Source organism: Toxotes jaculatrix, chromosome 19, assembly GCF_017976425.1.
Source record: "Toxotes jaculatrix isolate fToxJac2 chromosome 19, fToxJac2.pri, whole genome shotgun sequence".
Taxonomy (NCBI): Eukaryota; Metazoa; Chordata; class Actinopteri; family Toxotidae; genus Toxotes; species Toxotes jaculatrix.
Genome location: NC_054412.1, coordinates 13,198,601 through 13,213,260, shown reverse-complemented (window position 1 = coordinate 13,213,260; position 14,660 = coordinate 13,198,601). Strand labels below are relative to the sequence as shown.

At 40.4% G+C, this 14,660-nt stretch overlaps 1 protein-coding gene across 1 annotated transcript; it reads left to right on the top strand.

Moving 5' to 3' along the window:
* Positions 1–373: 373 nt before the first annotated feature.
* rhov (ras homolog family member V) lies at positions 374–3,502 on the top strand. The gene is made up of 3 exons (XM_041064855.1): positions 374–717; positions 1,107–1,165; positions 1,506–3,502. The coding sequence occupies exons 1-3, from the start codon at positions 513–515 to the stop codon at positions 1,950–1,952; spliced, it is 711 nt and encodes a 236-aa protein (XP_040920789.1). The 5' UTR covers positions 374–512; the 3' UTR covers positions 1,953–3,502.
* Positions 3,503–14,660: the final 11,158 nt, after the last annotated feature.

Below are 14,660 nucleotides of genomic sequence, written 5' to 3'. Positions count from 1 at the left end.
ACTGTGTTATAAGAACCGTGGCATTGGAGGTGCATGACATCTGTCCCTCTCGCAAAAAACAAATGAATACATCCATATAAATTATACATTAAGTTAAATATAACAAGAAAATGTGACAAAAGAAAAAAGACGGGAAGCAATACATTAATAAATACACGTTAAAATAACAGCAATAAATAATAGTAAATGATAGATGAGAAGTTTTCAAGTTTAAATTCATATATTTTTAGGTAATTTGAGGTACAATTGGAACTCTATCTGTCTGTCTGTCTGTCTGTCTGCCCATGAAGCTTTTTTTTCTCTGTGGGAGTGTCTATGCAAATCAGAACATATCTGAGCACAAACTTGCCCAACAAACGTCCCATCCCACACATGTCGCCCGTCAGTCAGAGCAGGACAAGCAGCCTGGAGATATGTGAGAGACAGACCACTCAGCTGACTCTCTCAGTATCTAGTCTCTAGGATCAGACAGGAGAGGAGTCTGCAGTCAGAAGTTTAATGTGCGTCTCGACATGCCACCTCATATGGATTACTTTTATCACGAGTCCCGAGTGCCCTCCGCTTGCGGGCTGACCCGGGAGGATGAGCTGGAGCCCGGTGTTATCAGCTGTATGCTGGTCGGAGACGGAGCCGTCGGGAAGACCAGCATGATTGTCAGCTACACCTCCAATGGTTACCCGACAGAGTACAAGCAGACAGGCTTTGATGTGTTCTCCGGTGAGTGATCTGAACTCGTATTTTTGCTTTGACCAATTTTCCAAGGTGTTTTTTCTGACAGTGTAATATAGAGTGAGGAGTTGTATTAAGAATAGAGTAACTGCATGAGTGCTGGTGTGATGTGTTACTAATCTAGTTTGGACCTAAAGGCAATTATGTGCCACTACTTCCACATTAATACAACATACATTTAATAGTTACACAGATCTAAATATGCTATTCTGAAATGATGTTTGTTTGTAGGTTAGTTACTAATACTAATATTTGAAGGTAGCTCTAGTAAGTTTCAAAACATTTTATTCGGTGTCTTGCCTTCAGTATGTCCTATTGATGTTTTATCTCTTTGAAATATGTCAGAAATAAATAAACATGTCTGTGGTTTCCAACAGGTCAGGTCCAAGTAGAAGGATCTCCGGTCAAAGTTCAGCTTTTGGACACTGCTGGACAGGTAAGACAAGCACAGCTTGTTGTTTTGGGTTTTTTTAGTATACAGTTTGTAATACTAAATTCTTCTATTGATAATTGATAATCTATTGATAATTTATGTTACACATAATATATAGCATCAGATCCCTATTGTTAATACAATACAAGAGACTATGAAGGTGCAAACTGTGCCACATTGCTGCTTAATCCAATGTGACTCAGTAACAAGATTTCACCACTCATTTTAATGAGTGATCTTTTCCTGACGTTTCAGAGTCAGTGACTTTCACTCATTCCACAAACATATCTGTTCATAGTTTCATTGACACTAACTCTGCTTTTTGTCCTTATGTTCCATCCAGGAGGAGTTTGATGAGTTCAGATCTCTATCCTATGCTCACACGGATGTCTTCCTCCTGTGCTTCAGCATGGTCAACCCCACCTCGTTTCACAACATCACCAAGAAGTGGGTTCCAGAGATTCGGGCTTACAACCCATCCTCGCCCATCATACTTGTTGGGACGCAGTCGGACCTCTTACTGGACGTGAACGTCCTCATCAACTTGGACAAATCTAATGTCAAGCCAGTGCTGAACTCCCGAGCCCGGAGCATGGCGGAGAAGATCAGGGCTACGGACTACATTGAGTGTTCATCACTCACGCAAAAGAACTTGAAGGAGGCATTTGATGCGGCCATCTTTGCCGCCATTAAGAACAAAGCTCGCAAGACCAAGAAGAGGAGGTTTTCTGACAGGCGCACCAAAGCTTTTTCCAGGTGCAGCTGGAAGAAGTTCTTCTGCTTCATCTGAACTCAGACCGTTAACCCTGTGGGTCGTGGACAAATATTTTATTTATTTAAATTCCTTACTTTGACTTGATGTCACAGGCCCTATCTGTGGTAGTTTAGCATCTTCCTCTTGTTAATTATTTGGCTTATTTTATTCTGGGTTGCCAAACGGTGTAAGAGAAGCAAGACATGGGCACAGTGAGCATTGGGAACAAACATCAGTGGAGAAGGCAGAGAGGATTCTGGGTCATTCTCAGGCAGGGTCTGGTTTCACTCTCCATTAGATAGACCTCAGAACAGCAGTGTTATTCACATTATATTCAAATGAATATTGTTCTAGAACAACAGAAGACAGTCTACTTTTTTTTAAGTATGCATATTCTTTCATGTGTATCCACTACTGGTGAGAGAAAAGAGCAGTGAATTGAACCTTTAAAGGAGGTGAACAGTGAATCAGGGTAACTTGCTGAACATACAGCCACAGAAAGAAAAACCAGGCCATCATGTAAATGCTAAGAATTTGCATTGGGAGCTTTGCAACCAATTGCAGCCTTTTAATGTAAGCAAGATAGAAACAGAAAGTGTCAGGGCTTTTATTTGAGCAGATGGGCGTTAGCCACTTCTTTGTTGTATTCTTGCAGTCTGGCTGCACCAGCTTTTTTATATGCAGGAGCTGCAAGTTCAGGTTGCAGTGCGAGGTGCCACATTCTTACCTGTGTGTGAAAGCTCCCCTGGCTGGTTTGGGAGGGTATTTTCTGGCTGACAATCCTTATCACCCCTAACATTCATCTTGACTAGAATTTTATCAGCTCTAACATTTCTGATAAAGAAGCACAGCAGGAGGATTTTACTTGAGACAAATCAGAAACAAATGTATGTGTGTCCTTTGTGTGAATCTTCAGATTGGCATAGGAACTTGCTAGAAAATCCTGTTGTCTGATGTGAAAGGTTGCATGGGAGCAGTAACCTTTGGCTTTTTGTTCCCGTCTCTCATCAATCTGCATCTGTATAAGCAAGCACTGCAGGAGTCTTTACTTCCACCCTGCGGATCCTCCCACCACCTCCACCATTGGCCTGGCTTTTTTATATGCCCCTCTTTGTTTATATGCTCAATACACTCCTTATCTTCTGAATAGCCCAGCGTGTACAGAGTTAGAGGATGCTAAACAGCCACTGTGTGAGTGTCAGTGTAGGTAATACACTTTTTTTTTTTAAAAGAAAAGGCGTTGTGCTTGTGATAACTGTACAAAAGAAAATCATATTTTGCAATCCAGTGTAATGATACCTGGTGGATATACAAGTGTATGTATGTGACCAGAACCAGGGCAATGCTTTACTATGCTTCTTGTGGAAGTCTGTTCATTGTATAACCTATTCTGTTTGTTAAAACAGTTCATATGTAATGTTTATGTTTATGAAATATTAGATAAGACATGGATTTTAAATGCATTGATGCTCTCCATAAAGTGGTTTTGTTCAATTTTATATCACTGTCCATCTGCCCTCTCTGACCTGTGCGTCTTTTTTACATGTTGGAGTGATGTGATGCAAATAAATGAAGTGCGAATGATAGCTTCTGTGTTTTGTGTATTTTTAGAACGGCATGTTTGCAGTGTTATGAGTCCACAATCCGCAGTCATGATCAGTCATCACGTCTGATAGCAACAATTACTTTGCATTCAGGGAAGTGTTTTTAAAAAGAGACACCAAAAGCATTAAAAAGCAGCAAGCACTGTTCTCCACAGGAAGTCTGAATAATCCTCATCACCACACCAGGTACTTTTCCTGAACCGTCTCCCTATCCAAGGATATGATAAGTAACCTCTGGTCTCCAGCTGTGCCGTGGGCTGACCAATTCTAATGCAATCCACATGACTGCTGATATGGTCTGGCAGTGCCATGCTGTGACTGATTGCTGCGCCTGGTTGTGCCTTTTTTGAAAGTGCTAGAGACACGGGAGAGTGGCATTCAGAGGAGTGATTGAGTCAGATTCACCGGTTGCAAATAAAGAGCAGCAGTGCGCTGGTTTGTTACAACAATGGTGGTAGGCACATTGTTAATAAAATTTGACAACCTCAGTAACCTAGCTGCATAAAAAGACCTTCAGTGTATGTTTTTAGCCAGAGTTGGAGTAAAATGAACGTGGACGGACGATTCCTTGTACAGCAAACAGGGGTTAACATGACAGGGAAAGAAGAATCAAGGGGTTATAAAAGACTTGTGGACCTAGCAGCTCTGCAGTGCATTTGTTCTGAGCAGGGTGGATGAGTCACAGACGAGCAAGAGGATTAAAAACACACACTCACCCCAATACATCAGCAATCTGTTTGCCATTAGTCAGTGCGCTGTCCATCATGCCTTCATGTGTCAGGGTTCTGTTTGAACGGCTGTTATCAATGGGTTAAAGCGGGACATCCTACGTCTCGGCCTGATGACCTCGTATGGAGAGGTCGCAGAAAGGAGCTGGTGCTTTGTCACCTGACACCGCTGACACAAGTGGACTCATGATGAACTTTGATTTGACTCACAGCGAGCAGTTGGTACCAGTCATGGCCGTTTGGAAAGCTTGATCCACCGACATTCTTAGAATATCAAAGGTATACAAGGATTTAAATTCATATTTTCTAATATGAATATATTAGAAATATATTTCTAATATATTCATATTTTTGTAGTAAAAGCAAATCAAATGACTGCACAATGTGAAAGGGGCCACTTGTAATCATGAACACACAAAGAATTATCTCCCAACTCTGCAATTTCCCTCAGTTCCATTGAATGTTTTGGTGTCCTTTCGCTCATTGTTTTGTTTTTAAGGCCCACAACATTACTATTTAAATTCACTCTCACAGTTCTATCATCGTTTCTGGACACAGATAAGAGCAGCCTGTTTTCAGCTAAAAGGCTCTAAACCAAATTTTGCCCTCAGAAGTTGGTGGAGACCAAAACAGAGCTAAAAGGAAAGTGAATTTTGGACTTGCATTCACCAGGGGAAGATAAAGTGACCCCAAATGAATGTTAATGTTACCCCATGACTGCTAGATAGGCAAATAAGCCCCTGTTTGATAATATGTTAGCCATACAAACTTTATATGGTGATCTAGCTAAACTGTTGGCTTGTTTACAACCTGCTTGATTGTCTGACTGCTTGTGTTTCTTGCCCTGACAGACTTTGTTGCAGCAATGTCACTATGTTTCCAGGTTTCAGCAATTGATTTATTGAGTGCACTGTTGTCCTGATTGAGAAAAATTATGTATGCAATGGAGAAAAAAGGAACACAAATTTGTAACAAACTGGAAATATCATCTAAATGTAGACAGTCTTAATTCCTCTGTTTTTTTAGTGTCCTCGGAAGGAGTCAAAGGAACACTTTGAAATGTGATCACTGTTCATAAAAAGATTCATCCCATCGCTGTTGCTTTACACCATGTGGCTCTGTGTTTTGCAGAAAGGTAAGGGATGTTCAGGTTTGTGTGAGGGCAGGCAAAGGTCAGGGGCACTATGGTTGTTAACATCTTGAAAGGTAGCAGCCCAGGGTCAAGACAGGCCATGAGAGTCCTGTGAGAAACAACCTTGAATGTCATGTCTTATTTATGACTCTTTTCCACACGAACTGTTTTCTGGTCTTTCATTCACAACACAGATGTTTTGCAAAATCTTTCACTTTCATTCAAAAACATAAAATATAAAAAAAATGAACAATATAGAGAATATGTGGTTATCCACTCATACATGATGCAAACACAAACACTCATACAGATTGTGCAGTCATAGCACAATCATTGAGCAATCATGAAGGCCACGTCGGACAGGTTTTAGGTTCCCAGGAGTTCAGTGAACTGTTCCTTCTCCTCCTCCTCCTCCTCTCTTTCTCTTCTCATGGTTAGTCATCTATTTTTCTCATCTCCACACTTAGGGCTGGTCCTCCTCCCAGGATCCCCTGCTTTTAGCAATTGTGTCAGGAGTAGTCAACCAGGTCTTCCTCTGGCTCTGGGCCAGTTTCACTCTTGCTGGGTTTCACTGTAGTCGAAGATTGGCAAAGAGGCCTGGGAATCAGCAGGTGCACAGACAGGTCTGCCTGGACGAGGACAAAGCCTATTGGCTCACTACTGCTGCTCCTCGGTCATCTAAATTGGCAGTTTGAACAGTTATGCTTTGGGGAAGACTTGGCAAGGCTCACAGTGTCTCTTTCACACAAACAAAGAAAGGAAAAAAGAAAAACTCTGCTCTGATTTTTCTTGTTGTTGCTGTTGTTGTATTTTTATCTTTACCTAGACCTATGTTTCTGAGAATTGGTGACAGGTGTGCGGGACATTATAATTGGGGGGCTGTGTTTTTTGTTTATCACTGCATATAATTGTCTATTTTCCTGTTTCCCATGTGTTTCTCTTGTAGAGTTCATTGGCATACCAAAAGCCAACCTGTCACTGACATATTGACTGCGCAAGTCTGTTGGGGGAAAAAAAAACTCCCATTATTTTTGTGAAAACATAAACTGTCAGTTTCGGTGTCAAGCAAAGCCAACGAGAATTGTCCCAGTTCCTGACTTTGACTGTGTCTGGAGGCAACAACGATTATTTCTGTCCCACAGTTAACAGCTTTAGTTTGCCTCCATGAATCCTCTGGGTCATTCATGCAGTTGAGTAACACACAGGAAGACTGATATGCAAACAGCCTCCAACACTTGCAAGCAAAGTCGACAGCTGTGGATAATCACAATCCTCTGCTCATTTTACATTGCTGGACCCTGCAATGTCATATCTAAGGGACTGAATTACACTGGAGCCATTCACTGCATTATCAGCTACAGTTCTTTCCATTACACAGAATGTTGTCAGTTTTAGCCTTTATCTTACTCTTTAGTCATCAAAGGACATAATGAATTCATAGTGACCATCAGTGACCTTACATGATCAAAGTGGTGCAGAGCTGAAGTACATGCAGCTTTCGAGATGAGACAGTTGAAGAGCGCATTCAGAACTCAGGGAATGATTAGGGCATTAGCACTTCAATCAGGCCTCCTCTCAGGTCTCATTATGTTACTGACGACCTGTAGACATGCTGGACATTGTTAGCTCTCCACACACAGCCCAGGACACACAGGATACTACAGCTGTGAAAAAGTAGTGCAATCAGCCGTTGTGTTTGTAGTGTTAAGAGAAGAAACTGGTGTGAAAAGTGCTGCTGTTATAATGTGCTTTCCCTGAATTCACAATCATGTTGTGACATTTGTTATTTGACTGACTTCATTATAGTAAGTATTCTCTAAGCACAAAAAGGACATACACACTGAAACACACAATACAGCTGAAATACTGTGCATCACTAACCTGTTTACACAAGTACAGGATGTAAGTACTAATATATGCATAGGTGCAAAACACTTTATCTTCTATACTTGCTCTAAAAACTAAAAAAAAAAAAAATTGAAATTCTATTGTTATAAATTAGCAAATTCTCATAAATTCTGACTGTATTTTTATGTATGCATCTTGTTTTCTTTAAGTACTATTAAAATAAGTACATTTATTTTGTAAATTGCTAATTTTGCTTATGACTTGTACATACAGTATAAATCTGATGTTGTTGTTTATTGTGAAACCATCATGTTCAGCCCTCTGTATGTCCAAGCTTGCTTCATTGATGAAAAGGCATAATCTGGCAAAAGTCTGAGTAATGGTTTACTCACTAAAGGTGACACAATCTTATCAACACACTACCCACTCTATAGGACACATCTGCTGACCTATTCTCTTGAAGATCGCCAGCAAACAACTGTATTATCTTACTAGAATAGAGAGTAGGAGTCAGATCTTAACACCTTCCTTCTGATTTGAATTAAAAGATTCAACAGCTATTTGTCCTGAACGACTTAGTCGGGGGTCGCAGGGAGAAACAAATCCAGTCATTATTATCAAGTGTGAGATACACACTGATCGTGGATTAAACAGCCAAACAGCCGTCTTTGTTTTGGTAACAAAAAGTGTCTTTGCAGATCCCCTTCTTTTGGAACTGTAACTTACTGGACGGAATTACTTATCAGGGATTTCTACTAAAAATCAAAAGAAATACTATTTAAATTTAAAAAAAACGTGCACAATTACTTTTGTGGAGGAAAAAGAAAGATACAATATTGTATTACAGTGAGAAGTGTTTAGGTTAGATTAAAGCTGTGTGGCTGATCTTGCCAATTTTGATTCCCTGTTGTATCAAATCAGTCTATATACTGTAATATGAAAGGTACAGTAAGTAAAGAATTAAAATTGCGTGTCCCAGCAGTGAGATTTAGTTTGGTTTCATGCTGCTTATCAAGCTGCATCTTAATCTGTAGCTAAACTGGAGAGGAGATGGTGAGATGGACCGAGGCCCTTTTGAATTGACTGTGTGAGTATATTTTGAGAAGTGACAGTTAACCACATTTAGAAAGGAATACTGAGCGTCATTTGCATAAGGGAAGTGTGAGATTTGATTGGAGGTGAGTCTGTACATTGGGTGTGTTCACGTCTGGGAATCAAGGGGGTGAAGTGTTCTCACAGTGGCGTCGGGGTGGGGGGTGAAGAGAAGAGGGAGGCGGGGGGGGGGGGGTGGGGGTGGGGGGGGGTGTTGTGACATCTCCCCAACACACATGGTGGCAGTGAGCAAGTGAGGGCATGATGCAAGTCAGCACAACTCCCATTGTCCCATGTAACCTCTGCTACACGCATGTGGATTCACATACATGCACTCACACCAGTGTCAACATACCCCAAACAACATATATTTGAATATATGGTACGAATGTGCATACAGGTACACACAGGTTCTCAGGCAGACAGACACTGATGACTGTTTGCCAACACATGATGTAGCCTAATGGGTTAATGGCAATAGACTTTGTGTGTGTCACTCAACTTTCTGAGAGTGTGATAAGTTTTGTCAGAACATGTTCAGCAGAGAGTGACTGGTTGCTGTCCGGTTACTCACAGCACAGTAAATCGGCTTACTCAGGCTGTTTGTGTCACCACTGTTGAAGGAGTGCGTCTGTGTGGTTGGGGCACATTCACTGGGAAGAAAAAAAAAAGAAAGAGATAACTTCACTTTCATAAGAATCTGTCCATTTTTGTTTTTTTCATCTGGCATGTCTCCGTTAAAACACAACAATCCAATATCATTAGGAAATGAGACTAATAGGAACATAATTAGATTCAGTCAGCCAGGAACTGCTCCACCGACAATGAACGATTAGAATTCTGAAAGAGTTGACTTGAGAAATTTCTTGAAACAGGTTGATTTTCAGGGAAAACGGCTTGAACTATACCTCCTACACAGGTGGATTTTTTTTTTCACTAAATCAAACCAAACATACGGCAGTTTTTTTTAACTGAACAACTCATCAAATTTTAGAAGTTTTTATGTTTTGTAACTAGCAGATCTAGCAGTCAGATAAATGTAGTCAAGTAAAAAATACAATTGTTTTCTATGAAATGTAATGGAGCAGGACTGTAAAGTAGCATTAAAAAAAAAGTACTCAAGTGTTTTACAAGTACGTCAAAACTGTACTTGATGTACTGAATAACTGCCCACCACTGGTGTGTCACGTACTCATGAAGTAACAGAAACCTGCTGTGGGGCTTCCCAAGAGTCAGGATCATGACACCTTGATACTCCAGGATGAACCTCATTACAGAATTTGGCTTTCACTTTTGATACTGAATAAATCTGAGATTAATCCCAACAGATTAATCTTTAATCACATGATATAAAGTAATTTTCATGTTAAACTATCTCCAAAAATCTTTCATTAACTGTAACTCATGTGTGTTAACTTAAAGGAATATTTGCTTTAACTCAACTTTAATAGAGAACAGATTTGTTCTACTATTGGTCGGTCATTCACATGTTGCATCCACTAATGAAGGACCAGGTTTTCATTATAACCTTAATGACAGATAGAAATTAAGATTTTCCAAAGAACACAGACTGCAGTACAGTATTCCTATCTTTCATCTTCACTGTTTTTTCTTATCTTCTCTGACTCATCCTGTCCATTGTCTGCTACATGTGAGGTCATTTCACATGAGGAGCGCATGCCACCGGAGTGTGGTAACCATGAGGGTATTTCTGAACAAGTGGCATGACGTCTTCAAAATTCGCATCTCTGCAACAGCAGATTACAGAGCGCGCATACTTATCCTTGACATACATATCTGCTCGTGCCTATCTATTATCATACGTGAAGCAAACAGCCCTGTTATTACATTGGTAGTGGTGTAAGAGGAGTATTTGTTGTCCGGATGATTCACAATTAGACGTGACACAAAATTATGGATGTGAATCACCACAAAAACATTACACGGCATCACCAAAAACCATAACAGTTGGTGGGTTTGTTTGTGGTGTGCTTCTTCTTCATGATTTACTGTAAAAATAATAAAACTAAACAAACACCCCACGAATTAGAAGACCCTTTTTTAATTCACTGCCTTTAAAGCTTTATGCAAACAACATTAGTTTTGACTCAATCACTGGTCACAGACTCCGAGGCACCACTTAAAGTGAAGAAAGTGAGCAGCTGTCATCACACAGCAATAGTATATTACTGATATGGGAATGGGACCAGAGCAATGTAATGAAGATACACACACACACAAACACACACACACACACACACACACACACACAAAATCACATAATTCTAGGCCAATTAAAAACATCATTGTAACAGCTCAAATGTGGCCACATTTGAATATGGCAGTTCAGACCGGCCTCCACACACACACATAAACACACACAAAACCACATACACTCATGACAATGGCTCAGCTCTTTTCTTTAGAGGCAAACAGAGAAAACGGATGTGTGTTTGCAGGTAGCTCTTTGCTGTCAGCTCTCCTGACAGACCTGTAGAGCAGGCTTCTGGCTCTCTTATCTTCTGCCAGCTGGTCTGACTAGAAGTTCGTCTCGCTTACCTCACATCGACCAGGTGACGCTGTGAGGGTGTGGCCTGAGATGAATCAGTTGCATTTGTTTCATTGTACTTTTTTTTTTATCATTTGCATTTAAACTGATTGGCCGATTAGAAAACTCAGGAGGGAGCTTGGCTGGCACCAGGTTAAAGGCTCAACTGAATCATCAAGTCATTTTGACAGTACCATTAACAGTTTCACTGAGCAGCAACAATAGCAGCTGGCTGGCTGGATTAGGTGATAAAAGCTTGGGTAAATACATTTTGGCAGCCTCAACACTGAGGTCCAACGTCCTCTTCTGTCAGAGGACAGATCAAGGGCAGTACTGGACTTTCCTCTCCAGGAAGGAAACTGGTTTCTGAGCATAAAAGAGCAAGTCTTCCCCTGAAGAACCAAAACAATTTATCACTGTGGTTGCAGACGTCAAAAGCAGTATAATGTCACAGCCTTTGGTAAGGGGGAGGATGGATTACATAAACATACAAGTCTTTGAACATATACTGATATATTACTACCAAAAAAAAAAAAAAAAAAAAACTCAAAGACTCTCAGTGTCACTAAAGAAGACGGTCTAAAGAGAGGGGCTAGAGGAGGATTTGAAATGACTCATTGTTTTATATCATGGACTTTATCCCGCAGTGAGCTATAGCAGCTACAATGTACAGTGCCTGTAGTCAGTGGATCATGTTACCAAAAAGGTTCCACAGAGTCTGATAAATGCTCCTTTGTGCCGAGACCGGTTCTGCAATGCCACCCAGCAGACCAGGCTTATCCTCCAGCCTATAGCTTAGTCTTATCTGTTCTTCTGTTGTTATTAATGTGAACACAATTGAGTTTTGTGTAGAGGAGGCTGAGCACTGTTGAACTAGTACAAAAGATTGTGTTTTCTGTAAATTTGCATGTATCTGTTGATACCATTGAACAGTAGTGTGTCAGTTAGTGAAAATATATTTTTACTGTCTTTATTTTATAACCAAATATGTACTTATTTCAATATTTTATTGTCTTCAGAGTATTAATTCTGGACATTTTCCCTACAGTTTTCTTTTTCTTGCGGTGATCAGGCTGCGTTGGTCCGTCTATGCTGGTTGCACATAAACAAAGTGATGCACTTGTTTGGACAGAAAGGTGATCGGGTACATTTTGAGCGTTAGGGAGAACAATAAGGTTCGGCAGTTAAGAGTCCCCAAGGTAAGCTCTGATGACAAACAGTCAGGGTAAACTGATAAGGGAACCTCACAATATTTCTTGCCCAAAAATAATAATAAAAAAAAGATTTTCTCCACTAACTTTCCATAACAGAGTAAAGCTGTCAGTGGAATATGCAAACATATGTCCTACAGGAGAATACACTTCCATATGAGACCACAACACATGTACACGCATGTTTAGTGAGAGAGAACGAAGTGACCGGTAAGACTTCCTCTGACGTTACCAGTGAGGCAGGGAGGGAGTTTTTGAGATTCAAATCCAAACTGACATCAAGTTACACCTGCCTGTATGGACTGGTAGGTAGAGCGGATAAACGGACATGTTTCAAACAATACCATAGTACTTTTTTTTTCCTTCCTTCTTTTTCCTGTGGGCCAGGAACTCAATACACAAGACACAAAACTACAAAGAATTAAGGTGATAAAAGAGTTTTTCTTACACCCAGCTGGCCTTTGAATTCAATTTCTGTGAACTTTATTATAAATTTACACATTGTCTTTTTAAATCCATTGAGCTGGGTCTCCTATGTACCTCAGAATAAAGGGCACATTCAGTAAATGTGTGACTCTGTGTGTTTTGGGAAATACACTTACTCACCTTCTTGCTGAGAGCATGATCAGGACACTGATACCACTCTCACATCTATATGGAAAATATGTAAAAATTGGTTAGCTTAGCTTATCATAAGACTGGAAACAGAGGGGAGCAGCTCACCCAGCTCTGCAGGAAGGTAGGAAAATCAAACTACCAGCACCTTTAAAGCTCACTAATTAACATGTTTAACCTCATTTGTTTAATCCATGCATGGAAAAACTACAACTTGCAATTTGACAGAGATTTATGTGCTGCACTATTTCTTGGCTGGGAGCAATGTCCATGCATTGTCTTTTTATGCTCATATTTATATACAGATTAAGCAAACAAAATACAATGTTATGCACACAATACAGTACATACACATATGTTAATTAGTCAGCCTTAAAGGTGTTGACAAGGGAGTCAGGCTAGCTGTTTCCCCCGTTTCCAGTCTTTGTGCTAAACTAAGCTAATCTGCTGCTGGCTACAGCTTCATATTTAACAGGCAACTCTAAGAGAGGTGTCATATCTAAGTCTCAGCAAGAAAGTGAATAAGTGCATTTTTCAAAATGTAGAACTACAAAGTGTGGATGTGTTTTTGTGTAGAACACATCCACACTTTGCGTGCACATGTGTGTGTGTGCACGCTCTGCAGGAGGTAAAGGGGCAACTCCCCGTCTCAGTGGGACTCTAATCCCTCCTCTCCCACTAAACCATGAGATTCTCACACCCTTAACACCATAAGCTGATTTTACATGGTTACCATTAAGAGAACAGAAAAGTATGTGCATCATGTAAAAAAACACAAATTTAACGAAAACCTGCAGCAACAAGTAAGACCACAGGGGTTGTCTTTACTGATGAGTATTTTAATGTTAAAAACATCCACAGAAATACTGTAGTTGAACCAAAAGAGTTAATGTGCAATTACAACCCTATTATAAAGAAGGGTAATTAACAGTCCGCACCTCTGACTGAAGAAAGCCTCACTGTGTTTTTGCCCTGCCAAACCTTTACCCCACCTGTGATTTACACTCGGGGTTTGCTGCTTGTTTATGAGGCCTATTCAGAAGCCCTGAGGTGTCACTCCTGGTCACTCCCAGGTTCTCTCCCCTAGCTGGTTCCTGGCCATTTCACACCTCCAGGAGGGACTATTATCCCGTCAGAGGGCCACTCTCCACAGCAGCATAATGCTTTGCCCCATAAAAATCACACCCTCCTGCTTGGTTTGTTGGCCTGTGGAGCACAGAGTTCACACACAGGTCTGACTGCGAGCTGCAGATGGCCGTTGAGAATTAGAATGGATGGAAAAAATAAGGCCTGGTGAGGAATACAGGCCGAGTGGTGGTGAAAACAAGGGCTCTGAACTTCAAACTGTTGGCAGTGGATACCTATTACACTTTCAGTCACACTGTTATAAATTAGTTGCGACCACGAGTAAATTTTGTGTGGAATAGTTTGGTTTGTTTTATACAGGACTTAAACAAAATGGTTTACATTATATGTACCTGACTCGGTTCTGCTAAGCCCTTGCTTCTTTGCCTAGGAATAATAAAAAAGTATTTGACATTGACATTACCTGTGAGTAAAAAATACGCTTCAACAAGATTATAAGACAAAAAGTAATGCCAGGTCAGTATCTATGTTCTTCTACACTTTATGAATTGCGGGAATCAGGAGTTAATGCCAATACTCTTCAGCAAACTGTTGGTGTCAGTCCTCTGAAACGAAACTTATTCTGAAGCTGAGCCTACACACACTGCCATTGTTATTTGGTGAGCGAGTTAACCTCGAGTAACATTTCTGAAAACAGGTCTGGTAATATCAACAGTCACAAGTAAGGTAACAGACAACTGAGGTAAACGTGACCAAATGTCTCTACAAAGGTACAGTTATGAGGAAGTGAAAATGTTTTAGAGGAAGAAGGCGGGGATGTTATTTACAAAAATATACTCTAGACACATCACAACTGACACTACACATTTATATATCTCAT

Bases quoted from the DNA above. Each gene is read 5' to 3' on its own strand.
- rhov (XM_041064855.1), top strand. From the start codon at position 513: ATGCCACCTCATATGGATTACTTTTATCACGAGTCCCGAGTGCCCTCC. The intron at 718-1,106 runs GTGAGTGATCTG...GGTTTCCAACAG, and splicing joins AGGCTTTGATGTGTTCTCCG to GTCAGGTCCAAGTAGAAGGA. The intron at 1,166-1,505 runs GTAAGACAAGCA...TGTTCCATCCAG, and splicing joins TTTTGGACACTGCTGGACAG to GAGGAGTTTGATGAGTTCAG.